Source organism: Solea solea, chromosome 9 (assembly GCF_958295425.1).
Source record: "Solea solea chromosome 9, fSolSol10.1, whole genome shotgun sequence".
In the NCBI taxonomy this organism is placed as follows: domain Eukaryota; kingdom Metazoa; phylum Chordata; class Actinopteri; order Pleuronectiformes; family Soleidae; genus Solea; species Solea solea.
Genome location: NC_081142.1, coordinates 8,846,911 through 8,873,408, shown reverse-complemented (window position 1 = coordinate 8,873,408; position 26,498 = coordinate 8,846,911). Strand labels below are relative to the sequence as shown.

Sequence of the window (26,498 nt, the reverse complement as noted above, 5' to 3'; positions counted from 1 at the left end):
AATGTCAGTACTTGCTGATATTTGTTGATGAATGAACGTCCTCACAGCTACTGCACATGCATGAAATTATACTCTGCATCCTGCTCGTCAGTTGACTGACAGCTTTTCAAAGTAGGTCATCTCTGTAAATGCCAGCCTGTCAGTTTGCATCACTGGATGCAAAGCAAAGTCAGCAGTGGCACTCTGCGGCAAAATCAGGTGGGCACTCTGTAGAGCCATATTCCCGCCACGCTGATGTCATTTATGCATATTGCACCGTCAGCCAGCAGTAATTAAAACTTGTAGACATCTATTTGCCATTTGTTTCTGTATATCGTATGTTTCATGCTTGTAATTTGCCTCTGCTACACTACACTTTAAATTGTCACGTTGTGAAAGCTGCTGCAGTCTACATTTTCATTTAAGTACACTATCATACCTGCTGCTGAAGGAGCATGGCAGACTTAAATACATAATAAGGACTTATTTCATTGCTACAAACGTTGTTTTTTTATTATTATGATAAAGTGATCTTTAAAACCTTGTAAACTGCTTTTCAAAAGCAAAATAATCTCTGTCCAAATGGCCCCCCAGTAGAAATGGTCTCTGTCCATACCAACACGCCTGAGAACACACATCACATGACAGTGTAAACAGGAAGCAGATTGTCCTCCCTGCAGTTTGTTGTTTAGTTGGTTGCATAGATGATGAGGTGGAACGTAAATGCATGCAAAGCTCATTCATATTACATTTACTACTGGTTATTGAGGCGGATTCTTCTTATTTTCTTCCAGAGAAGTGTCACATGGTCGGAGTGTGGCGAATCAGAGAAAGGATATGTTGTGACTGGTTGGACCATAACAGGATCTATTTTGGTCTTCGGGTTTAGTCTGTGTCTTTGTTTCCAAATGTCTTGAGACCAAAGTGTACCCTGAAAATGAACACACTCACCAGCTATGCTCTGTTCAATGGTGTCACAGTAGAGGAGTGTTTTTTAATAATATGTTGTCTCCCATATGTGTGTATGAATGTAGTTATAAATACATATAAACCATTGCAACGCAGCCTAAAGACTTGTGTGAGAGTCAGTATAACCTGTACAGTCACAGGGTTTGTTGTGGTGCACATGACAAACATGACACTTTCATATCACACACCTTTTGTTTTCTTCCAGACTCAACAGGGCCAATGAGCGCGGCCCACACCCACCCGCCTCCCATGGGCGGCATGGTGGGACACCCGTCGGTCATCAGCACTTCCAGGCACCTGCCGTCCCCCATGTCCACCATGGGCTCACAGATGAACGGCCTGGCCTCACCTTACCCTGTTATTACATCATCTTTGGGTTCACCCTCTGTATCACTGCCATCCACGCCCAACATGAACTTTGGACCACTCGGCAGTCCACAGGTGAGAAACTGTGTCGGTGTTTTGATGATAATGAGCACAGCAGTGGACGTTGACTTCTCTTTTCAACGGGAGATAAACTTACTGTCCTCATATGTTAATAATGTTTGTACTTAAAAACAAGAAAGTTTTTCAGCTTGTGATCAATGTATGATATTTGGCGCTTACTCTGTGAAATATGGTTGATCTTTTCAAAAATACACAGGGCCTTTCCTCTATCGCTGCACTCTCAGCAACAGTTGTTTATCATAGTTTTGGCAAAGTGATCTTCACGAAACTATCATGTTCTTTGATTGATTGTGTGCCTGTCGTTCTTGAAATCCCTGACAGTGGATACGATGTTGAAGGTTAACCCTATCCAATGTGTTTAGCTGGCATACAGCAGTGGTGTTTCTCACTATCTTCTCTCCTTTTACTGACCTTTACACTTCTCTCCCAAAAGGTCATTGCTTGAGTTCCGTGCTGCTGGCAAAATCCCAATATTTAGCCCTTTAATGTATATATAGACACAGAGGAAAAAACAGAAAAAGAAAGACGCCTCAATTTTTCTTGTTTGCTTCCACATTCGAGACATTTTTCATTTATTTTACTTGACTCTGTTTGCCTTAGTTTCTTTCATCGTGCCAAGTTGGTGATTAGTCTCTGTTGATTATTACTCAGTTCCTTCATGTGTGGGGGTGCATTTTTCAGATTACATAAATAATAAACAGCAACACCCTCAGCCTGTTCTTTTTACTCTCTGGCACACAAGACCTAATGGAAATACTTTCTTTAAGTTGTATTTTTGAATCAACTACAGAAATGCACACATAAACACACACACACACACACACACACTGTGCTTGGATTGAGGCCACTGCTGCAGGACAGTAATATACTGTGCATTGCTTCAATTACAATATGGATCTGTGCCTTTAGGGACAGTCAGGGTTAATTCAATTGTGTGGTGTGACCATCTTTTCGCAGCTTACTAGCAGCCACTGATCAAACTACCGTCATGTACCGTCTCATACTGTTTTTATGGGTGAACTGGAGTTCATAAGGAGTCATGGGCTGCAAGCCGATTCACGATTAGGCTTGTACAGTACTGTTCATATGTCTTAGGGCGCCACTTTTTAGTTTTATGTCTGTCAAATTCTATGATCATTGGTATTTGGGTTGGAATAATGTGACTGGAAGTTGGTCTTTTATATTAATAAGCTGTCAATGACTTTAACATTAATGCTCAAGCATGTCTTGAATAAACCTGGTGTAAGAGACCTTTTTTCACAGCAGAGTAAGACAGACACGAGTTTTAAGGGAGCCAGAGTCATATTGTTGTTCAAGTGTAAGGATAGGTCACACTAAATGCTTGCCAATTTAACCTGCAGAAGCAGTTTTTTAATCCCAGCAAAATTTGTTATTTTAATGCTGCATACATGTTTCCCACATTTTCTGTATGCGTTCCAGTGAAGGTGATTGAGAAATAATAACAATGTAGTGTCATTATAGCATTGCTAAAACAACAAACCTGATGGTGCACAGTGCAGTTTTGGATAAAAAAAAAAAAACGTTAACTAGTATTGCAATTTTCAACCTGAAATATGACTATTTTACTGCTGCATTTAATAGGAAATAATTCACATATCTTAATTAATATCTGAATATCTTAAAATAATTCGATTCTATTTCAATTGATTATATATTCAAATACTTCAGTCTAAAACTCAATGTAGTTAAATATGTTGGACTAACCCTGCACTGATCACCAAATTGATTAAGTGAGCAATCAGTTCAGTTGTGTTCGGATCGCTGACTGAGCCTAGAAAATGAATTTAGCACAATGAATTTCAAAACTACATGATTACATTTAAAGCTATAATCTGTAAGACTGTCTGAGTTGTTGAAATCCCCTTCATGTCCTGAGAGACATCGATAAATAAAGTTGTCTGGGGAAAAGACTCGTAAAACCACCAGCAACAATTTTATTTAAACCGACTGCATCGATTCACTGGCATTCACTCACCTCGTCAACATTAGGTGTTATTTTTCTTCCTGTGATTCATGCATGATGTGGTCAGTATCAACAAAGCTGACCTCACAGTACTTTCCTTCACTCAGCTTCTGTGTGTGTTTATGAAGGATGGATTGCAGTGGAGATACTCCAGGCTCTTACTGCGCAACAAAACTATGTTGTTGTTTTCTTTGATTGCAATTATGAATTATGGTCTGTAGCTTTGAGAAACACAAGGTCACAGAGAAGTAGATTATGTGCACGTCTGGCCCATTAAAGCCCCAGTAAACCTTACATGTAGGATGCAGTACGGTCTTCATACCATGTGTTGTATAAAGAATGTATGAAACATCAATAATCTATATACAGTGCTTGTAGCCATTTTGGCACCAATGTGTCATCTGTCTGTAATGGCTAGTGCGTCTGAATGCACCAAAAAAGGTGTTTTTCTCTTCAAGTCATACATGGGTTAAATTAATTATTTGTGAAAACTGTGGAAGAGTGCGCTGAGGAGGAATAACTGTGAGCTATTGACTCACTGATGAGTGAATGCACGGGGGGGCTGAATGCTCATTTAAGTGTGACCATCTGCCTTTGGGGCAAATACAGCTGAAGAGGCCAGTGGCGGTGGAGAGAAATAGTGTTCTCTGGAAAAACTGAAAGAAAGTCTTGCATACTCTCCTGTGTTGTAAGGTCACATACGTAGAGTGTCATGTGTCATCAGAGGATAGTCATAAGAAAGTGCACTTTGTAAATAAGTGATAAGAACAGCCTGATGTAACTGTCCTTTACGTTTGTCATCAAATATATAAGACAGGAGGGGGCCTTACAGTATGTAGGTCAGTGTTGTTGTTTCCAGCTGAAGTGCAGGTGTCTGCACATGTACAAATAAACAAACATGAGTGTGCGGCATGTGCATGCTTCCTTGCTGGCTGTCATCAGCAGCAGAGGGTCAATGGGCTTGAAGAAGGTAAGAGGAAAAACGATGTGTTAAAGCCAGACTTGTTGCCTAGCCTTCTGTGGACGTGTTTGCCTTTTACATCACTACAGAGCTGTAGAGCCTCCAAAACACTTTTTTTTTTGTTTGTTTTAAAACAATTTACAATTTAAAATTTTGTTTGGATAGGCAGAAATGGAGATTTTTGCAAACGATGATGCAGTTACCTGCATTCGCTCCTCGATTGGTTATTATCAGGCTTCAGTTAACACTTTCATTTTCATTGTGAAAGTTCATTATGTCTTCTGATTGAACCAGCTTTGGCTTGTATCTTCCGCCTTCCTCAGAACTGTCAACTCATCACACACGCCGAAACTGGTTAACGCTTAAACGTTAAAGAAAAACTTAAACTTCTAATCATCTAGCCATCTGTATCCAAACAGAAATAATTGCTCTGAATTTTCACCATCGCTGTGTCTCATTATCAGTAGCCTACTCTATGAAACCCCATTTCCTCTGGTCAAAAAAGTTAATCCTAGGTTTGAATGTGGTTTTTTTTTGCCATTGGAGAGGTTTTTAAGAAGCATTCACCCCTGGGTCAAATGACTCTGCAATGCATGCAGTTTTTTATCGGCTTTGTCGCTAAAGAGGAACCTAACAGGAACTTAAGAATTGGGTGAATGTGCTCATTTCTTCCTCGTTTGCTCTATTTCTGTTTTCCCAGAGATGCCCAACTGCTGGCGCAATGCAACAATCCATATTTATCTTCCAATCCTTACTTTTTTGGTAAAACATGTGTTTGTCCTACTATCTCATGTCAACAAATATCTGCTGTGAAAAAAGTCTATTAAGCCAGGTTTATTGAAGACATACACATGTTGTATGAGTTAAACGTGTTAACAGCTTACTAATATATAAGACCAACTTTCAGTTCCACCAATCAATTATTACAGAATCTGACATAAAAACAAAAAGGCTGGTGGTGCACACTTCAGTAGCTTTTATCTTAAAAAATATTTGAAATGAAAACACAGTTGTACGGATGTAGCCTCACTTATACATATCTCAGTAGGTTGCTCACACCTTGCTGTCTCTTGAGATGACATGAGACCATATTCTGTCTTTTTGAACCTGCATGTAATTATAAGAAGCTTTTAATGTTCCTAAATGAAGCATTTGTCTGATAAAATGAATTCTGTGTTGATCAGAAGTTTCAACATCTTCGTCTTCTAACAATTCATTTTTAAATGTCCTTCAATAACCTACACAGGGGCGCCCTCTGGTTGTTGAGTCTGAGAATTGCATTTTCTGCACACGTGACTTCAACCTCTCCTTGACAACAAACATTAAAAAACCAGTATGACAAGCCTCAGACAGAAGGCTCTGCTCCTCCCACAATGTGAGCATGTGATCGCACCCTGCGACATATTCTCAATAAAGTGTGTGGGTGGGGAGAAAATAATTATATGGGTGAGCGGAAGACAAACTGAGAAAATAGAGGAAGAGAGAGAGAGAGTATCATAAGACCTGCCTCAGTCTGCTCACTCTTGTTTCCCTTCTGCTTCCCCACTCTTTGTCTCTGTCTCCGTTTTGTCTTCCTGTCATCCTCAGATGAACTCTATGAACAGTGTTAGCAGCTCGGAGGACATCAAGCCTCCACCAGGTCTACAGAACATGGGAAACATCAACTACCAGAGTACAAGCCCCGGGGGAATGTCAAAGCACATCTGCGCCATTTGTGGGGACCGCTCCTCAGGTAATGTTAGAGGGTGAGGATGGAGGAGAGGAATTTGCACTCCCACTCCCCGCAAACATTGCTTGATTGGAGGAAAGATAACAAGTTGATTTCAAGGTGATTAGTCAGACTGCTTGTCAGGATTATCTGCATATGTTTATGTTTCTTTTATTTTAAATTATAGTTACTGTTACTGAGTTATGAATGGGGTTTTTTTTTTTACTGTGTACTTTATGGCAACATGCTTACAACTCTGATTCCAACCTGTGTCCAGAAGAGGGTCAGAGACTACAAGTGCAGTGAGGTCTATTGGTGGCTCGTAGCAGAACTGATACGGTGGTCTTTGTTTCCACAGGAAAGCACTATGGTGTGTACAGCTGTGAGGGATGCAAGGGCTTTTTCAAAAGGACTGTCCGGAAAGATCTCACTTACACGTGTCGAGACAGCAAGGAATGCCTCATCGACAAACGCCAGCGGAATCGCTGTCAGTACTGCCGCTACCAGAAGTGCCTGGCCATGGGCATGAAGAGAGAAGGTGGGTCCAGGATATTTAATGTTGTTTTCGAACCCAGAAAACCATCCAAAACCATCCAAATGCGAGAATGTGTGTCCAGCATATACTGCACAACTGACTTTTGTAATTGTGGGATAGCGCATGTGATGTCAGTGATATTATGATGCCAACGAAAACGATTCCAGAAGTTGATTGTTTGTGTGTATGTGTACATGCATGCAGCGGTGCAGGAAGAGAGGCAGCGTGGCAGGGAGCGAGGGGAGAATGAGGTGGAATCTACCAGCAGTTTCAACGAGGACATGCCTGTGGACAAGATCCTGGATGCTGAACTCGCCGTGGAGCCCAAAACAGAGACATACAGCGAAGGCAGCCCGGGAAACTCGGTAAGAATCACCGACCCTGATCACGCTCACATTCACATTTAAAGTTCAGTATGTATTTTTTGCATTCCCATTAGGAATAGAACAAAATTATCCTGCCCCAACCGTTCCATTTTTCGGCACCCTTCCTTTTGGGGTACCAGTGTTATGGTACAGTACGGTATGGGTGGAGCTAGACCCACGACAGTCAGCTGATTGGGCAACAGAAAAGCGCCACTACCTTGCGACCGGTGTTTATCTCATACAAAGCTTGACACAACAGCCACAAACCGAGCAGGAAAAAAACGAGCTGCTGGATGTCCTTTGTTGTCCGTTGTGTTTTTGTCAGTTGTGAAAGGTACCGTTCTCAGTTGAAATGCAAGGCTGACCGAGGACTTTACTCTTCCAAACAGTACCGTGCTGTACCAAACCAAATTGTACCATGATGGAAACATGGCACTACAGTCTCTAATTGGCTTTTGAACCAGATATCCTCATACAGTGCCCCAACGGTACAAAGCGCTGCACCACTGTGGTACCCCAGAACACAATCAGACTAAGTGAAAATAAAAAAAAAATCTCCAAACACTGATATGTCATAGCGAGCATAAGTGGAATCTTGGAGACTCAGTAACTTCATTCAGTCAAGCTATTGTCAGTGTTTTTCTGTGTTGTTTGCCATTTGTAAAACTTATTATTTAATTAGCTCCATCTCAACAGTCTCACGTACAACCCTGCGTTATATATCCTACTGCACAAAGCTCATGTTATTGTTCTGTGGTGACACCGTGCGAGCGGTCAGTCAACTTTGCAATCATTTTTTACAGTGACTTCCAGTGAACTTTCACAAGACTTTTGGGTAATTTGTTGGTTTGCGAAGCATCTAAAAATATCCACAGCTGTATGTGTTCACTCTCACTGCGGACAGCAGAGTTCACACGTCAGTGAAGGAGTTCACCGACGAAGCTGTCGACTGTATTGCTTTAACATTTTATCTTCATGTTCCCCTCTAGACCAACGACCCGGTCACCAATATCTGCCAAGCAGCAGACAAGCAGCTCTTCACTTTGGTGGAGTGGGCGAAAAGGATCCCGCACTTCTCCGAACTCCCCCTCGACGATCAGGTTATTCTACTACGAGCAGGTAGCCTCGACAAGCACACGTGTTAGTATTTATTTCTTGCAGTGATCAAGCCTCTCTATGACCCAGCAGGTATTCATCCACTCCACTGCAATCCAATTTATTCATAAAGTACATTAGAAACAACATAGTGGACCAAAGTGTTGTAAAGTAGTAAAGCAAATATTTAAATCAGAGCACATCACACATTACCAAACCAAATATAACTGCACTATTTTCCAAGTCCTGACAGTGTAGTGTGTGGTTGCACCAGGGGCGACCTCTGCTGGTGAGAGACGTTATACACAGACCTAAGTGAGACATTCGAAAAGTGACACAGCAAACCTATTAGGATTGATCTTACATTCTCTGAAAATGTATTTCAGAAAGTTTTTCAAGACATGATAGAGGTTAGACAGAAAGATGGAGTTGTCACGGATGTTTCTGTTTTGTATCCAGGCTGGAACGAGCTGCTCATTGCCTCATTCTCGCATCGCTCAGTCACTGTTAAAGATGGCATCCTATTGGCAACAGGCCTACATGTCCACAGAAGCAGCGCCCACAGTGCTGGAGTAGGCTCCATCTTTGATAGGTAGGTAGCAGATAAGACCATGATGAACCTGTTCAGACCTGGTATTAATAATAATAACATTTGTCCTCAGTGATCCAATCACATCCAGGTTTAAGTAAGTTTAAGTAGGTTTAAAAGGGTCCTGATGAGATGTGAATGTTCATAAAGAACATGTTTTGTACAATAATCCAATATGTCATGTGCAACACTTCTCTCTCTGCTGCTACTGTGAACAACTATGTTCTTATAAACATTGTTGGTTTGACAGCATGTTTACATTTTTTTTAAATATTCTTGTTTGATTTCATTTTAACTATTTTTTTCTGTACATACATTCAATCTACAGTATTTTTTAAGTGTTTCTCTTGTTGCATTTTTCTTAATCACGTTCCTTATATTCTCTTTGTGAGTGTTATTTAATTAAGTATTTTGATGTGTCCACATCCGAATTGCATTAGAGACATTAGAGACTGCCTACTCAGCTGACACTGTCTGATCTGTGGTAGCTTCACAGCATTATTACACCAATCAGTGCTGCTTGGTGCAATAATACTGTAATTATTGATTATGGTCACCATATAATTTCCTTTCTAATGGTTAAAAGTTTTTTCAATCACTCTCTCTATCATGCACACACACACGCTCAAGCATGCGCACACAGTGCACACATACTGTTGTGTCAGTGGCTTCAGCAAACAGATTATAAAAACATTTAGATCAGTTTGAGATCCCAGATTACAAATGATCCACTGATTTTCAGTTCATCCTGTGACTCTCATGTTATACACCTGATCTCCTGCAGGGTCCTAACAGAGTTGGTATCCAAAATGAAAGACATGCAGATGGACAAGACAGAGCTCGGTTGCCTTCGAGCCATCGTCCTCTTCAACCCAGGTCAGTTTACTCATCTGTCGCCTTTGTGTGATAAAATACAAAACACAAAATAAGCAGGGCATGCCATTTGTCTGAACTTTGAGTTACTTCGATATAGAGTGAGATTTTGTGTTGTTACTCACAATGCAGTGATTCAGTGGAGTGATTGTTAAGCCTGAGTCTGCACTTTTTTATTTGTGAAAATCCTGTTCATGTCGGTATAGCCATCAAATAATAAAGAATAAAATGGACTTCAGTAATTAATGGACACTGTAATCGATGCATCACACTCCCACCTGTCTTTTCTCTCATCAAATCTCGGCCCTCATAACATACAAACACATACTCCATTACAACTTCTAGAAGCTACCTACCTCATGTATGAATAATCTGTGAGAAAACACATAATCCTAATGAACTGCACAGGTAGTCAGTTAGTAGATACAGTAGGTATGCCAGCATAAATTCATTGGGTCCAAACTAAATTGACAGGCCTTGTTTTTTTATTATTCAAAAGGATCATTAGATCTATAGGATATTTCTATCATTATTGTGAGGGCTACAAGATATTTTCTTTTTTTTCCCCACACAGCTTTGTTTATTTTTGGCTATCAGGACATGAGGAGGATTACTAAGACAAAAGTAGTGCTGGCTGGTATACCGGTTCATACTGAAAACTGGTATTTATTTTTTGAAATATATATGATATTTTCCATATAACGCATGAAAAAAGGAACGTGTGCCACTAACTCTGTGTCCTGTCGCTGGCTCAATACCAGCGGACACACACACACACACTATCTCGTTCTCTCATTCATGCTCATGCATAAAAACTGTTGCATTCAGTGAAACCATTGAAATATGAAAAATGCAGTGAAATCGTTTTTGGTCATACCACCCAGCAATAGACAAAACTGAAAACTATTACCTAATGTTTAATTTTTAATAACTGGAGGCATTATGTGCTCAGGTTGTTGATCAAATCCTTGTGAATTAAATGTCTCAAGAACCTTTTCAAGGAATCCTTTTAAATTTGGCACAGACATTCACTTGGACTGAAAGATGAACTGGTTAAGGTTGCTGTGACCTCTCAAATCTTTATTTCTTTTTTTTTTGTAACCTTAAGAATGCCTTTCAAATTTGAATGAATGAAGTAAATGATCACTGGGACTCTGAGACTAATACTTACATTTGAGTGGCCCCTTCATCAAGGACACGGTGGCGCAACAAAAACATGTTTTTGGCCTCTTGAACATTCAATTTAATTTTACTCAACATGCACATGTGAGACAAGTATGGAAAAAAAAAAAGGTTTGCTGACCGACACTGTTAAAACACATTGTTCTCCAACTTTGTTTATGACTGAATTTGCTTTTGTTCTTTTCAGACGCAAAAGGTCTTTCAAACCCACCAGAGGTCGAGGGACTGAGGGAAAAAGTCTATGCTTCACTTGAGTCGTATACAAAACAGAAATACCCAGACCAGCCTGGCAGGTAGGAAATACATGACATTGAATGATGGATCAATAGAAATGAAAAAAAATGCTCTGATTCGATTGCTTGGTTAATTGTTAAGAATCAGTTTAGGACCCAAGAGCAGGCGTGCGAGGAGACGGGGCAGTTTTCACAGTTTACAATTAAAAAGGGTTTTCAAACGTGAGGCTCCAAACACCGGGGAGGAGAAGCGTCATTCACCGCATGCACTCAAGAGAGGACAGGAATTAGTGAAAGCAGCGAGTAGACGCTAGAGTAAACAATGTTTTCAGGAGCGACATGCCGTTGCCACAGAGTTGACTATTACAATCTAGCGATGAGTGACTGCAGGGACAGGAAATATTAAGGCTGAGCTGATGAGTAGATTGGAAGCAGGCGTGCTCCCGCCGCAGGTGAGCTGATTGCATGCTGGAGGAAGAAGCAGGAGAGAAAAGGAGGAGATGTAGGAGGGGGCATGACAATTGATGGTTTTATAAATGAGCAATTTTACTAGTGGTAGATCATTTTCCTCAAATTCAAAGCCTCCCTTTTACTACAAAAAGGGGAAGTGCAAAGAAGCATTGTTTAAACTAAAGAAAAAGCTCAGTAGAATTTGTAGAGTAAGCGTGAGTGGTTGAATGGTTGTTTGTCTGCGATGCAACCGACTATCACCCTATGTCAGCTGGGATTGGCACAGCACCACCGCGACCCTCCTGTGGAGGATAGATGGATGGAATCCCGACACGATGATAACCTGAATTTATATTTGCAAAAACAATTGATCTCTCACTGTATCTAAAGATTATTTTCCTCCGTCCCCAGGTTTGCTAAACTGCTGCTCCGCCTGCCGGCCCTGCGCTCCATCGGCCTCAAGTGCCTGGAGCATCTGTTCTTCTTCAAGCTGATCGGGGACACGCCCATCGACACCTTCCTTATGGAGATGCTGGAGGCCCCTCATCAGATCACATGACACCAGTTCCCCCTGTCCCTCTGTATATACTCCCACATTGTGAGCAAAATGAAGATAGAATGGGGAAAAAAAAGACTTGATTTAATCTGTAAAACTGCATATTTTGTACCAAGCAAAACATTGTAATTAAGGATTTAAAAATGTATTTTGATGCTGTGGGGAGGGTGAGATGGACTGAGTCCGCCGTTCAGAAAATGAATTATAATACACAGATTTATTTTATAAATGCATAATTTCAGGTGTTCATTGAAAAGATGCCCAATGCAGTTTTGAGGAATAATATTTTGTTCAATGAGGAATTGAATAAAACGGGAAACCATTCCTGCATTTCTTAATACACATTTGAGAATTCAAAAAATAATAAAGTTATTTAAAAATGTATCGAAAATCAGTGTTTATATTGTTTTAATGTGTGTCTTTTTTTGAGAGCACACACCTCGGTCCAAATCCAATACATGAATTGGTCTTGTGTACGAATCTGCATTGGCCTACTTATACATTATTTTATTTCCTGTGATCTGCCTGTACTTTTGGACCTGACAACTATCCTTTTTCATATGTTCATAATTGTGCCACTAGAGGGCACCCATGGAATACAAAAAGTACACTGAGGACACAAACGTACACACACACAGTCTGATTTCCATACTTCAGAGTACATTACATTGACTGACATTCATTCCTGAAGAAACCTTAAGCATAACTACTACTGGCATAATCTTAACCTGCTCCTAACTATGTCTTCACCTTAAAATGTAATAATATACATTATGAGGACTTGTGTGTTAACAGATTTATGTCCCCACAACATCAATAATACCTGAAACACACACACACACAGTTCTTTTTATGACGCTACACTGACTTCCATTCATTTGGACATCCTAAAAAGTGTTATCCCTAATTTTAACCATAACCAGTTAGTGTCTAATCCTATAACCACAATAAAGGTACTGAGTTGGACTTCATACACTTCAAAACAGAGCAACACACAGGACTGAAATGTGACATAAACTAACAAATGAACCAACACAGACCCAAGAGAGCACTGAGACAATCACACACAGGTGTGACAAACAAGACACAGGTGAAACATATTCAGATAATCAGGGAAGACAGGACTGGAAGCAAAACAAAGGTACACACAAGGGAAAATCTATCTATCTATCTATTGTGAAGTGTTAGCTTGTAAAAAAAAAAAAAGGCCAACAGTCGATATGTATGTTTGTTTTTTGTTTTGTTGTTGTTGTTTTTTTAATTTAATTTAAATTCTTACATTTATTTTCTTTTTGGAACATTATCACACCAATGAGCTTTCATTTTGTTGTCATGGAACTTATCCAGATATGGATTTGGTCCAATTATATAATTTTCCTGCATGGAATAATATAATGCATGGTCCATTGTATGGGAAAATTGTCTTTAGTGTATAACTGGTTATTATAATATACTATCTTTCTATTGTGAAGCTTTAGCTTGTAAAAAAAACAAACATTTAAATATATGTATTTAATTCAAAACAGGCTAAGAATAAGTTCCTAACTGCACTAAAATGATATATATTTCTTTCTTTTTTGTAACATTATCACACCAAGGAGCTTTCATTTCATTGTCATGGAACCTCATAGAGCCTTATAGAGCATAGAGATATGGATTTGGTCCAATTATATATGACTTTATTCTTATCCTATACTTACCTATCTTATTTTTTTTATAGATCTCTCAAAATGATGAAGGTTTGACCTTTTCACCTGCACTTCACTTCCTGAACACTGTTATTGGTTTGTAATGAAGAGAGAGGGAGCGAGAGAGAGAGAGAGAGAGAGAGAGAGAGAAATCCTTTCATGAGCTTCTCTGGTAACTCTGGCATTCATGAAAGAGAGAGAGGGAGAGCGAGAGAGAGAGAGAGAGAGGGGGGGGGGGGTGGAGAGTGAGGTAACCTGCACCTGCACATGGGCGACGTCTCTCTCTCTCTCTCTCTCTCTCTCTCTCTCTCTCTCTCTCTCTCATTCCCGTTCATTCCTAATAAGATAATTGATAAATTGCCTTAACAGTCAATATTCGTGGACTAACTGCTGTGACTCTAACTCTGATGCGCTCCTCTGTGAGAGTGCGAGCAGCAGCAGCAGCAGCAGCAGCAAAGTTGCAGCAGGACTTTGAGATGCTCTGAGAGGAAGAGCGAGTTCATCAGGCACGTTTAAACCGTCAGCAGACTCACTTCACAGGTAAGAGTTCACTTTTTGTTTTTCCATCTCAATCAACTTTGTTCTGTTTCTTCCAGGAATATGTTTCTGTATGAACTCGTTACGTTTTCCTGACATGATTATGTCCATGCACGTTCAGTTTTGTAAGACTCAAATTTAAATATATATTGTGAAGTTAATTATTAGAATTTTAGCAAATTATCCTCATGGTCAAAACATGTGCTTCATAGAAAATAAATGTTACCTGTTACATATTTTCTAACCTTTTAAAAAGCAACTTTTTTTGATGATGATCCATTCCTCAAACTTTGCACAGAATGTACTTTACATTACCAGAGTGTAATTATGACAACAATACTAATAACTTTATCTAAATAAAACACATCAAAACAATTTTACAAGGCGCTTCACAGAATAATAAAAAAATATAACAAAATACAGTGCCGGAGAAGTTAAAGCAATTATTTTTTTTTTAAATGAGAAATGTTTACAAAGTGCTTTACAGAAAAAATAATGTAATTAAACGACGTGTAAGTGTAACACCGTGTCGTCTGTGCAGGTAATGGCTGAGAGGACAGTGTGTGTCGGGTGCCAGCGGCTCATCACAGACAGATTCCTGCTCAGAGTCACTGACAGTCTGTGGCATGAGGAGTGTGTGCGCTGCGCCGCGTGCGGAGACGCGCTCAAGAACTCCTGCTTTCTGCGGGACCGCAAACTTTACTGCAGGCGAGACTATGCTGAGTGAGTAACTTAACATCATGTCCGACTGTGTTCTGCTGTTCGGTTCCCTGCGGTTTCTCTGCTGACAACAGGAGACAAACACACACACGTGTGTGCGTTTTAGGCCATTTTTCAAATTAATTTAAAGGGACGTTGCAGACATTTCACTCTGCAGCGAGTGTCAACTTATTATTATTACGAATCAAACTTTGTTGCAGAAAAGATAGAAGCAGCATCAAACAATGGCATGGGATTTTGTGGTTAGAAATTTTATTTTTTTTACTATTTACAAACATGTTTGGTTATTTAAGTTAAAATCCATATCTATATAATTTAAAACATGCTAAAAAAATAGCAAGTTCTTAACTGCAGGAAAATTCTTCTTTTTTGTAATATTATCACACCAAGGAGCCTTTATGTTATTGCCTTATAGAGCATAGAGATATGGATTTGCTCCAATTATATATTCTTCCTGTATGGAATAATATAATACATGGTCTTTTATATAGGGAACTTGTTTGGGGCCTTAGATATTATATTTTTAATTTTAAAAACTGGTTATTATAATCTGTGTGTGTGTGTATGTATATATATATATATATATATATATATATATACACTGTATATATATATACACTGTATATATATATGTATATATATATATATATCTTGTATGTATATATATATACATGCTAATTGTTTTATTACTACTATTACTATTACTTTATTATTTTTTATTCTATTTTCCTTGTCGGCCTCCTGAACAAAAGTTGACTGTAAGCAATAACAGAACCTTTGTCCATGTCTGACCTTGACTGAGAATGTGAGTGTGAGTGTGTGTGAGAGAGAGAGAGATAGAAAAGGAGAGAGAGAGAGAGAGAGAGAGTTGGCGAGTTGGTAAGTATACTGTAGCTACTTAAAGATGAGTCTATTGGTGTTAGGAATATGGATATGATACCGTTACTAGGTCATATAACAATAATAATAGGTCATATAATCACTAGTGTAATAGTTAGTTGTGTATAAGTGCATATGTTGTGTAAGTTTATTTCTTTCTAGGGAACTTGGCACAGAGTGCTAAGAACAAGGTGACTGTAGGAGGAAGAGGTGGCGAGGGAGCTGGAATGTGAAAACACCACTGCATACTGTACCAACACACACACACACACACACACATGGTCACACCTTCATACACATACAGCACACAACCAGGGGTAGAGCTCAACTGACACATTGTCAAAATGTGTTAAAATTTCAAGACCTGCTGGCGTGGCAACTGCAACCTGGGGACAACATATGGTCTCGTAGAAGAGGTAGCTCCCCCACACACCCCACCCCAAAACTCCCAGCATCACCCACTGCCCGGCTCCCTCGTATCACCTAATACCCTCATTCTTCTTCCAAAAACAAGCTCTCACCTAAACATGAGCCAAGATGAAAACTGTACAAGCTCAAAGGCAGCAGCATCCATTATTTCTGAACAATTTGGTGATGCGGGTTCTGCCAGACCTGCAGGGAAACAAGACATGATGTAGTAATGGTGCACTCTTGTCCAAAAAATTAGCAAGTAGATTTCATGTTCAGTGTCAGTGTCAAAAACACTGGATCAGATTTCAGAAAAAGAATCACTATAAGATCTAAAACATCCCAAATATCTCATAAATGGTTCACTGTAAGACAGACAAGGTTCATCTGAGTAAGAGCTTTTTATCTATCTTATTTAGATAGATAAATACAAGGTAGAGGAGACAAACAATATTTTGCACAAAATAACTGTATTGGATGGTAGAATGTGATATTGGCATTGGTGTCGGACACGTAAACATGAAGATCAAGCTGTTTTACAAGCATCTCAGTGGGAGGATGTTTGAAAGACCACACAATTCAAAGTATTTCTAGAATGATCAGTTGAGATAAAAAGCACTTGGCCAAAGCACAAAGAGAAAAGCAGGGCAGAGGAGATTTGAACCATAATCAGACGGTCTGCTGCAGCCCCTACAACAGGGACGGTGAGGATTGCACAAAGTTATTCTGCGGGACCATGCGCTCCATGAGTGCTGGCAGTATGTGCCGTGGCATCTGGAAAGCTCTCCTCACAGCAGCCCCGGTGTCGAGCGATGGGACGATGCCCAGCCAACCATGAGATATCTGAACTGACCAATTAGCAGGAGGTCTGTTGCCAAAGCTCCACCTCTGGGCCTCCAGCCTCCCTGTCTGGGTTTATGGCACCCTGCAACACTCAAGCACCTCCTCTGTCTACAATTATGACTAAAATTATAATAATTATATTTTTTATTATTATGAATTATTATATAAATAGGTAAATAAATCATAAAGAGGTTTAAATTTCCAAACAAATCTCAATCTTTCGCACCAAGAAGGTGTTTTCTTGCCTTATAATCTGTTCAGCCCAGATGTGATGAGTCTGTCTGTATATTTCCTTTTGGTTTGACAAATGACAAGAATTCCAGTATTTTTTTTATTTTTTCACACAGTAATACATTTTATTTGTTACATGAACTGACTATTACAAGTTGATATTGTTTTTTGGCAAAAGTTTAAAAAGCACTACGTATTGTGCCATAGTCTAAACTTTAAATATAAGGGAATATTTGGTGTGAATACATCACATGGTCCTGTGGCAGATTTATCTATTGACTTCTTCTGACTTCAGGTTAAAAACCCTGTGAATACAGCTCGGATTATCTCACATATCTAACATATCTGACCTTATTATTTACATCTCAAAAAGACCCAAAACATAATCACATTAAATACACAGTATTAATGGGACACATCTCAGAGGTAATAATGAGCATTTCTAAATCAGTCATTCCCAGAAACTGGGTTTGGGACACACAGATGGGTCACAGGAAGTTATCTATTTTTGGTCGAAAAAATTACACCTTTTTTTCCAGCCTTTGAGTAAGATTAATATGTATATGTTATAAATAACGCATAAAGATCTCAGGGTAAGATCAGGTTTACCTATTTAAAATAATACCAGGAGTTACAGAAATTACAGGAAAATTCACAAATGTTATGCATTGAATCTGTTCTAGACATGATTTATATTGTGAAGTTTCAAATTGGTGACTTTAAATGTTTTTTATTGTCTCTTTGTGACACGTCATTGATTTAGATTTGGAGAAACCAGAGTAAATGTTAATTAATTGTGTTGTACACACTGTATAATGCAAACATGGTTTATATAATCTGTTTGCCTGACCTGTCGTAGCACAGGCAGACAGTACTGTAACTTAGTGAATTATAGGTTTGGTTAGATTGGGAACGGTTGGGTGGACTGGCGCAGTGGACAGCAGATTGGCCGTCAGATCAGCGATGTGACTGGCGGTGCATTTGACCTTCAGATCTGTATCTGATACACAGACTCTGTTGGTGCGTGGGTTCAGCAATGGATCCAGGTGAACCCGATCCAGAAACAGGATCTGTCTCTCTGCTTTCCGGCAGACCAGCAGTCTGTTCGCCTGACTGCGAAAGGGCAACATTAAGTTAAGATAGCCGATTCTCCGGGAGAGACTGTGTGTGTGTGTGTGTGTGTGTGTGTGTGTGTGTGTGTGTGTCTCTGAGCAGGGGCACAGGATTTTGCTGACTTATTTTTGCTGTAATGATCTTGTCACTAATTGCCATGTCTTCAATCCAGCGTGACTGAGTGTTCCCGCTCTCCTCGCAGGGCGTCTGGGCCAATCATGTCAGCGGAAACTCTGAAATATTAAACACCTTGAGCTTCTCCTTAAGTATTTGAGGTACTCTTACCTTTGCATTAACAAGGCTTAAGAGTGCTGGGGGATAATAAGACAACCTGGACTAGATGTATAATGGAAAAGCAATTCTGGAAACGTGAAGGACACGCAACATTAATGCCCTGAGTTGCTTCTTCACTGACATCCAGCATTAGCATCATGTTTAGACATTAAAGCAACGCTGGTGCTTTGCTCTATGTGTCTTATTGCCTCTACTGATGCCACAGGAATGCACATACCACAGACGGTATGTTGACCATATTAAAGTGCATACCATTGAGGCCGTGGGGCAGAAGACAGAGATGGGTCAAGCAGCCAGACTGACCCTCCTGAGCTTCTGGGAATGGGCTCCGCCATTTCCCTAGCGACCCCACAGCAACAGTAAGAGGTCCCAGAAATGTTTGGCTTTAGGATGTTGTCGCTCCAGAGCGTTTGACAGGGATGTCTCAGACTAGGTGTTTGCTTGATGTGTAGTCTGAGTGTTAAAATGAGCAAGAACTAAAGAAACTTTAACCACTGACACTTTCCTGAAAATTATAACTGTCTAAGAATTGAGGCTAATATTCACACGGACAACAGTGATTAAATAGCCGTAGGAATATATACCTTGGATACATGGTGTACACATTGTAATTGTCATATAGATCTTAGGTCCAGTGTGTAGGAATTAGTGACATTCATTGGTGAGACTGCAGATGGTCACCTCTGGCTGGTTTGTTTGGGTTGCAGTAGAAACGTGTTGGTGTAAAGTACATTTTCAAAGCAATTATACACTAATTTATGTGAAGAATATTTAACTTCTGCCAGTGAACCCTCCTAAATGTTACACAGGGAATGTTTAATTGGCCAACATCACCTTGTTGATAAGGGGTTTGCACTGAATAGAAAACTGCAAATCATGGATCATTTTCAACTCACACTTACCAGCTTCAAATCCTTTATTTTTATGTGAAAACAAAACAATGGAGGAAAAAAGGCTGTCACTTTCTCATGCCTCTGTGCTGACTGCTCTGGTGACCCAGTCAGGTCTGGAGACAAATGCCAGCTCCAGAATGATGACGCATCATCCTGCATGACAGACGAAAAATGCCGAGGTGCCAGCCAGCGGACAATGGTCCTGCTGCTTGGGGGCTGTCTCAGTCTTTGTGCTCCTCTGGTTAAGCAGACTTAAGGATAATTCCACGGATAATTCCTGGGACCGGCAGCTCAGCCTCTCCCACCGGGAGATCTGATTCCCCCCCTCTGCCTGGAGCCATGGCCTGCCGAGAGCTTTTCTCCTGCCTCCCCAGGAGCACAGCCTCGGACATGGCAGCCGGAGCCACGGCAACAGTCTCTGAGGTTAAGCCCACCAGTGCTGGTTGCCAGGCGCTCAGATGCACACCCACCATGCTTAGGGTATGTGTCTGAGTGGCCCGACCAGGAGGAGGAGGAGGAGGAGGAGGAGGAGAGGGGAGAATCAGGTTTGCAAGTTGTTTTGAGTGACAGCTCGACTCAGCAACATTCCTCAAGTCAACTAAGCATTGTTTTATCTCTCAGAGCTCCAACTTACTGAGTGTGTGATGGTTACTGAAGTGTTTACTCTAGCCAGCTTCACAAAAGCACCACTCTCTGCTGTTTACTGGACTCTCACTAACTGTTTCTCTACATTTTCTCTGTTGTTCTCCCCATCCCTCCTCCCTCCAGTCTGTTTGCAGTGCGTTGTGGGGGCTGTGCGGAGGCCGTCTTCCCCACAGAGCTGGTGATGCGTGCAGGAGCCACTGTTTTCCACCTGCGCTGCTTCACCTGCAGCGTTTGTTCCTGCCGCCTGCAGACTGGAGAACACTGCATCCTCAGGGAGGGACAGCTACTGTGTGCTAGAGAAGACTATCACCGATGTCTGGCCAGCCCGACCTCCTCTGACACAGGTACAATCTTTGTGGGCACTTTGTATGTTTGTGCATGTGCTTTTGTACATTAGTGCACAACCAATGATTGGGTCATTTGTAGGGTAAGAGTTGTTTTTGACCTTGCTGTTGGATTATTTAACAATTAAAAATATATATATTATAAGAATTGTTCTCTTGTGGTTGACATGCATGCACCCATATGTCCCACAGGGGACAACATGGATAAGTAAGTATTTTAACATGCAAACAGTAAGATTAATATAGAAAAATGGAGGTACCTCAGCATCTTATCTGTGCTACAATGACTCACTGACGTTGAATGTGTTAGTCCTGTAACTTAATCATGGAAAAACACACACAGAGACATTGCTCTCAGTATTTATGACGATGGACATTGTGGGTTTTCACATCATCTACTTATGAAGATGTTCTATCAGGACAAGTTTAATCAAAATAAAACTCTACTATACTACTGTGCACTTCACCTCATTTATTGTGTTGTGTGTGTTATTTATTTATTTGTGTCTTTATTATATTTCTTCATAGTATCAACACAGAGTATAAATGAAAAAGAACATAAGTTGTTCAAGGTTACCCTTGATAAATCATAAATTACATAAATTACAAATACAAATTTAAGCAGATCTTTGGAAATTTAAGTAAATGTTGTTAAAAACGGTAGGAAAAATAATAAATAATAAATGCACTAATGTCTACCCACCAGGTAAAAGTGATGATGATGAGGAAGAAGAGGAGGAGGAAGCCGGTGAAGCGACAGGCAAACAGATTAAATCAGAAGAACTGGAAAGCAAACGTCCAAAAAGACCTCGCACTATTTTGACCACTCAACAAAGACGGACCTTTAAAGCTTCCTTTGAGGTCTCATCCAAGCCTTGCAGAAAGGTAGAGTGTTTACTCTGTGTTTTTAAGGACATATTCTACGTTATGTTTCCAAACCTTAAGATCTGTGGTGTTACTCCAAGTAAAATATTGTCATTTTAATGAGTGTTTAATTTAAACTGGCCCCAGCAATTATTGTTACACAGAAGAGATAGTTTACAGGAATGGTGCCTAATTGTTTTTAAGAGGAATGTTTTAGATTTATTTTACAGCTACAGTAATTAATATCACTCTACCAACAGTGTGGTCAGAAAAGCCTTTCTGAAAGAACTGAAATTTAAGATGAAAATCATAATGAATAGAGTGTCACAGATATGTGTGCTACATCGTGTTCTCACAAAGCCGACTTGACCTTGAAAATAAATTTAAAAAATGTAAATGTAGAGACATTTAGAAGGTGTGATTTTTCTTTACAAGTCATTTCATGAATGTTCCTCCTTGTTTGAGGCAGACGGATGAAACAACATTTTTTAACCTTCAACTGACCTGCTCTTTCTTTCTTTTCTTTTTTTTAAATCCTCCTTCTTTTTTGTTGTCCTTCCCCCTGAATTTTAATCCAAGATAAGGGAGACCTTGGCAGCAGAGACTGGCCTGAGTGTCCGGGTTGTGCAAGTCTGGTTCCAGAACCAAAGAGCCAAAGTAATAGAGCACACACACACACACACACACACACACACATACGCGCACAGTCATATGCTTTACTAATAAAAGGCCTCTTTCTGCACTGTGTTTGTATGCCAGGGTAAAAATCAGCCTGGTTATCTCTACATACAGGAAACTGATGACATCTCACTGTGTGATTGCTGTAGATTAAAAAGCCAAATTTCCTCACAAAGTGGGCTCATGTGTGGTTTCCCTGCTCCACTGAAAAATGTCCTTTACCACACTGTTGATACTGAACTCACTGTGCAGTGACAGGGAATGGCTCTAACCTATGGTTGTGCATGTCTCTATAGATGAAGAAACTGGCCAGGAGACAGCAGCAGCAACAGGAGCAGCAGCAGACTCAGGAACGGCACGAGCACCATCATTCAGGTATTGTACTAGTGAATAATGGTGTAATAACTGCTTGTTTAAGTTGTTAATGGTCTTTTCAGCATTCATCAAGAAAAGGTTACACCACCAGTTGTACCCCTTCCTCTTCTCAGTCGCTTTTTTATAGTGGAAAAACCGTATTTTAGACAGGAACAAACCAATGTGACAAAATCAATCATACAAAGACAGAACATTCTGTGTGTGCTTTTAAGTGTTCACCAGTACAGGTGTAAACAAGTTACATTCACAGCAATATGGCAAATAAGTTTGTATCACATAACACAAAAGCTCACCAATTTTCTGTGCCCTACAGCGCCCTCTCGTGGTGGATTACCCTCAGAGATGGAGCATCTGGGCTCTTCGTTTCACCACATTCAGCAGCAGCAGCAGCAGCAGGTGGGGCTCACCACTCTGGAGCCACAGGACTATGACATGGACCCCTTCAGGCAGGGCTTGACACCACCTCAGATGCCAGGGGATCACATGCACCCCTATGGTAAAGTGCTGCTGTCATTTCACAATGTGGAGTTGTCGGGAATGTTTACGATATTGATCTGAGCCTCAATAATTAGTGGGATTGCTGTAAACAATCACACTATATGTTGTTTTGCAGAGGCCATTTGTTTAAAGCCTAGATTTTCTTTTTGCCCATATTATATTATATTATTATATTATATTATATTATATTATATTATTCTCTTGTGGAGGATTATATTATCAGGTACAATATCTAAATTAAATTATTGATTTCTAGGATGATATTTCAGATTTTCAATTGTTCCAAATACTTTTAACACTTTTTCAATATAATTGACGATCAGGTTATAAAGTAGTTATTAACTGAGCAATGATCTTGTCTCTCTTTTAGGCTTTAAGAGCCTGTACAGTGACATCGACAAGGACCCACTTTGTCAGCTACTTGACAGCGACTGCCTCCCACTAAGTGGCTCCTCTCTACTTACTCCTATTGACTGTCTCTACTCCATGCAGGACTCTTACTTCACCTCCTGAGAGTGATGACTCGGTGAGAATTGGTCCGACACTCTACATCACTGTCTGGTATCATCGTTTGTCTCTTTGGAAAAGGAGAATTGGGTGTAAAATTATCTCCAAGTATGGCAAGTGTCAAGGCTTACAATCAATGTGTAGATGAGTTGGCAAACACAAATCATAAAATATTCAGCAACATTGACATAGAAACTCTATGAAACATGCATAGATGGACTGACAAAAAAGACAGATTAATGCTCTGTTCAAGACAAATCAGAAGTGGGGATTTGTCAAACTTCAACTTGAATAAGTACAAACTGAGCACAAGAAAAAGTCGTCATTCTTTTCTGTGCAGTCAGAGTTATTATTAATATTATAAATTATTTACCCCATTGCATGGGAGAAGCTGCTCTCTGATGTCACACATCATAAAACATAACACTAAAAGGCAACATGCAGAATGTTTATATTCAATTCAAATCAGATAGTAAAACCTGATCTATGTAAATTGCAGTCAAAATAAGATTATAGTTATTATTAATAATAATAGTAAACCTAATAATAATAATATTTGCTTTGTTTATGTGCATAGGGAGGCAGCTAATAGTTGAATTGTCTAATCACTATCTGTCACAATGAAAAAACAAAACAAACATATCCATGTTATTTTTTGTTGATTTTGTTTGTTTACATTTGGCATCAGAAATTGGAAATGTCTGTTAGAAAAATCTCGACTTCCAAATTGTTTGGGATGCAGCACAAACACGATTACCGGGAAGCGGTGAAAATATTTTGTGTGGGCAGGTAAAAACAGGAAATTGTAAGACTCCAGACAGGAATTCACATTGTGGACAGATCGTGGACAGACCATTCTGTGGATATCAGACTACTGAATGGTGGATACACTGTAACCATGTGCATGTTCATATAAGCATACTAACTCTTCTTCCCTCTATGTTTGCAATCTCACTGTACAATACAGACTCTTTCAAGTCTTCTGTGTATATGCATTACACCGTCGGACCTCTCTCATTAAGTTTGAATGTTAGATTATGAGATTATAACTACATCTGTTAATGTAAATAACTGTTTGGATGTGTATTTGTATTTATTCTCACAATGTGTGTATGCTGTTCATCTTGAATGAATCAACAACGGTCAATAAATGGTATTATGATCCAGTAAATATTCAGAATGAAATGAAATGAAATGCTGAGGGTTAGCGCCAGGTCAGTCCATCCTCAGCGCTTATCAATCCCATCTGGCTGACAGGTCAGTGAAGCATCTTCTCCTTGGCTGTTGGATGGATCATCAGATTGTGAAATGCTGGGCTATGACAGCAGTATGGGTCAGTGGCAGGTGAGCATCACATCCACGCCGCCAGCATCAACGCTCACATTGTGCTCCTTGCGGTCAAAGGCCCTTGCTGCATTTTTCTGCCTTTTCCTTCCTCCAGTCAAAGTGGGCAGGAGGTGGGGAGGGCGACCACCCAGGTGCCGGGCCCAGCTGGAATGCACCAATCCTGTGGAGAGAAGTTGAGAAAACCCAGGGAGGAGGTTCAAGACAACAGAGGAGCTGAAAGCTGTGTCAGGGGAGAATGTCCAGGGTGACACAGAGATATGAAGACCCACAGTATGGAGTGCCTCTTTGCCCTAGTCATGAACCCTTTCTTGGACCCGTCTCATATTTCCCACTATGAAATCAGACCTTGAAGAGCAAAGAGTGCAAGTCAATGGTCAGGAACAATCTAACTGTCTGTCACCATGGTATGCTACCGCCAACCAGAACTACAGAAGTGTGCAGCAGGGTATACTGTGCATGTGTAAGTCTGTCTTTGTATCTGCATCTGTATCTGCTCTGCTGGCATGAGTACAGTATGTGTGCGTGCTCATGTGTAAGGCGGAACAACACTCTTTGTTGTTGTATCATAATGCATTTCCTTGTACCTTCGGAGGCAGCTCAAGGGAGAAAAGCCAGACTTAAATATCAAAGAAGGAAGCCAACGTGGTCACCTGCAGGGTCTTTTCCCCTCTTGTGCATGAGTCTGTGCAGTGTTGGCACAAACGTTATGCGTGGCTGCCAGCAGCACTGGGTGGGATGTGAAAAATAATCAAACCGTGATCATACGGTCACAGCAGGTAGCAATAACCTCATTATTATTCTGATGGTAGCCAAACAGTTTCCTGTCAACAGTTCGGTAATTTATTGCACCCTTCATGCCAAACACAGGCCACAAACCCTCTGTCTTTTTAACCGCTATAATTGGCTTCATGCTGTTGCAGTGCCAAGGCAGATGTACACGCTTTGCTGAAGATACTTAACTGGACATTTGCAGCACATAATGTGTCTTGGGTATTATTGGCACAGAAAAATGCTACGCAATAAAACCAGCCACTGTGCATCTTCATATTTAAAATAGACAATACATTTACACCTAAATAAGTAGTTATATATACTGTATATATGAATATAGAATACTATGTGAGTCTGATTTAATGCTGAATACTTAGAGTGGGGGGCAGTAAATTGCCCCTGAATGTTGGATCAGTTCCCAATGTGACACGTTGAGCTGAGGCTGATAATAGATCACATCCTCACCCCTCAGTGACAGCAGCGTTCTGGCCACTAAATGTGCTAAATTGACACTTTCTGGCAGATTAGTGATCTCCATTTCCCTAACTGAGCCCACAGTGGATTAGGTCGTATGGAGGAGTTCAAATGTGGGTTACCAGACGTGCTAAAGAGGCCACCAAAAGAGATGGGGTCTGCCCGTATGTCACACATCATTGGATAGTGTTTAAGGTATGCCAGAACAGATTAAATTCCTATTTAGCAGAAGTGGCCAAGCAAGCTAATGATATACAGTAAATGAATAAATGAATGAATGAACGAACAAACGAAACAATAAGAGAAAGGACTCAGAGAGCACAAACATCCACCAATGCTGTAAAAACAAATCCTGAATCCTCATCCACAACCGGATCATCACCAAAACTTTTTAATTTCCATACCACACATATCTGACAATCTCATCAAAATAGATCAAACAAACGAAAGCAAACAAATAATG

The 26,498-nt window shown here is 40.2% G+C and overlaps 2 protein-coding genes across 5 annotated transcripts in view; both read left to right on the top strand.

The window, feature by feature from the left end:
• Positions 1–12,317, top strand: part of rxrgb (retinoid X receptor, gamma b) — a 28,800-nt gene extending 16,483 nt beyond the window's left edge. For all 3 annotated transcript variants that reach the window (XM_058638330.1, XM_058638328.1, XM_058638329.1), the window contains 9 exons: positions 1,154–1,389; positions 5,928–6,072; positions 6,407–6,586; positions 6,788–6,948; positions 7,938–8,067; positions 8,503–8,635; positions 9,417–9,508; positions 10,875–10,980; positions 11,782–12,317. In XM_058638330.1, coding sequence (XP_058494313.1) covers positions 1,154–1,389; positions 5,928–6,072; positions 6,407–6,586; positions 6,788–6,948; positions 7,938–8,067; positions 8,503–8,635; positions 9,417–9,508; positions 10,875–10,980; positions 11,782–11,929 — 1,331 coding nt within the window. In that variant the 3' untranslated portion in view covers positions 11,930–12,317. The remainder of the gene's footprint in view (positions 1–1,153; positions 1,390–5,927; positions 6,073–6,406; positions 6,587–6,787; positions 6,949–7,937; positions 8,068–8,502; positions 8,636–9,416; positions 9,509–10,874; positions 10,981–11,781) is intronic.
• Positions 12,318–13,946: 1,629 nt separating this feature from the next.
• lmx1a (LIM homeobox transcription factor 1, alpha) lies at positions 13,947–26,493 on the top strand. Of its 2 annotated transcripts, XM_058639195.1 has the most exons (9): positions 13,947–14,154; positions 14,693–14,874; positions 20,301–20,521; positions 21,228–21,406; positions 21,965–22,042; positions 22,360–22,438; positions 22,752–22,934; positions 23,307–23,462; positions 24,701–26,493. In XM_058639195.1, the coding sequence occupies exons 2-8, from the start codon at positions 14,696–14,698 to the stop codon at positions 23,447–23,449; spliced, it is 1,062 nt and encodes a 353-aa protein (XP_058495178.1). In that variant the 5' UTR covers positions 13,947–14,154; positions 14,693–14,695; the 3' UTR covers positions 23,450–23,462; positions 24,701–26,493. The 2 variants fall into 2 exon arrangements, with proteins under 2 accessions (XP_058495178.1, XP_058495177.1); XM_058639194.1 differs by lacking the exon at positions 24,701–26,493 and having other exon boundaries at positions 23,307–24,598.
• Positions 26,494–26,498: the final 5 nt, after the last annotated feature.

Excerpts from the sequence above, each read along its gene's own strand:
- lmx1a (XM_058639195.1), top strand. The coding sequence starts at position 14,696 with ATGGCTGAGAGGACAGTGTGTGTCGGGTGCCAGCGGCTCATCACAGAC. Across the intron at positions 20,522-21,227 it reads CCCGACCTCCTCTGACACAG|GTAAAAGTGATGATGATGAG; the intron begins GTACAATCTTTG and ends TCTACCCACCAG. Across the intron at positions 22,935-23,306 it reads GGATCACATGCACCCCTATG|GCTTTAAGAGCCTGTACAGT; the intron begins GTAAAGTGCTGC and ends TCTCTCTTTTAG.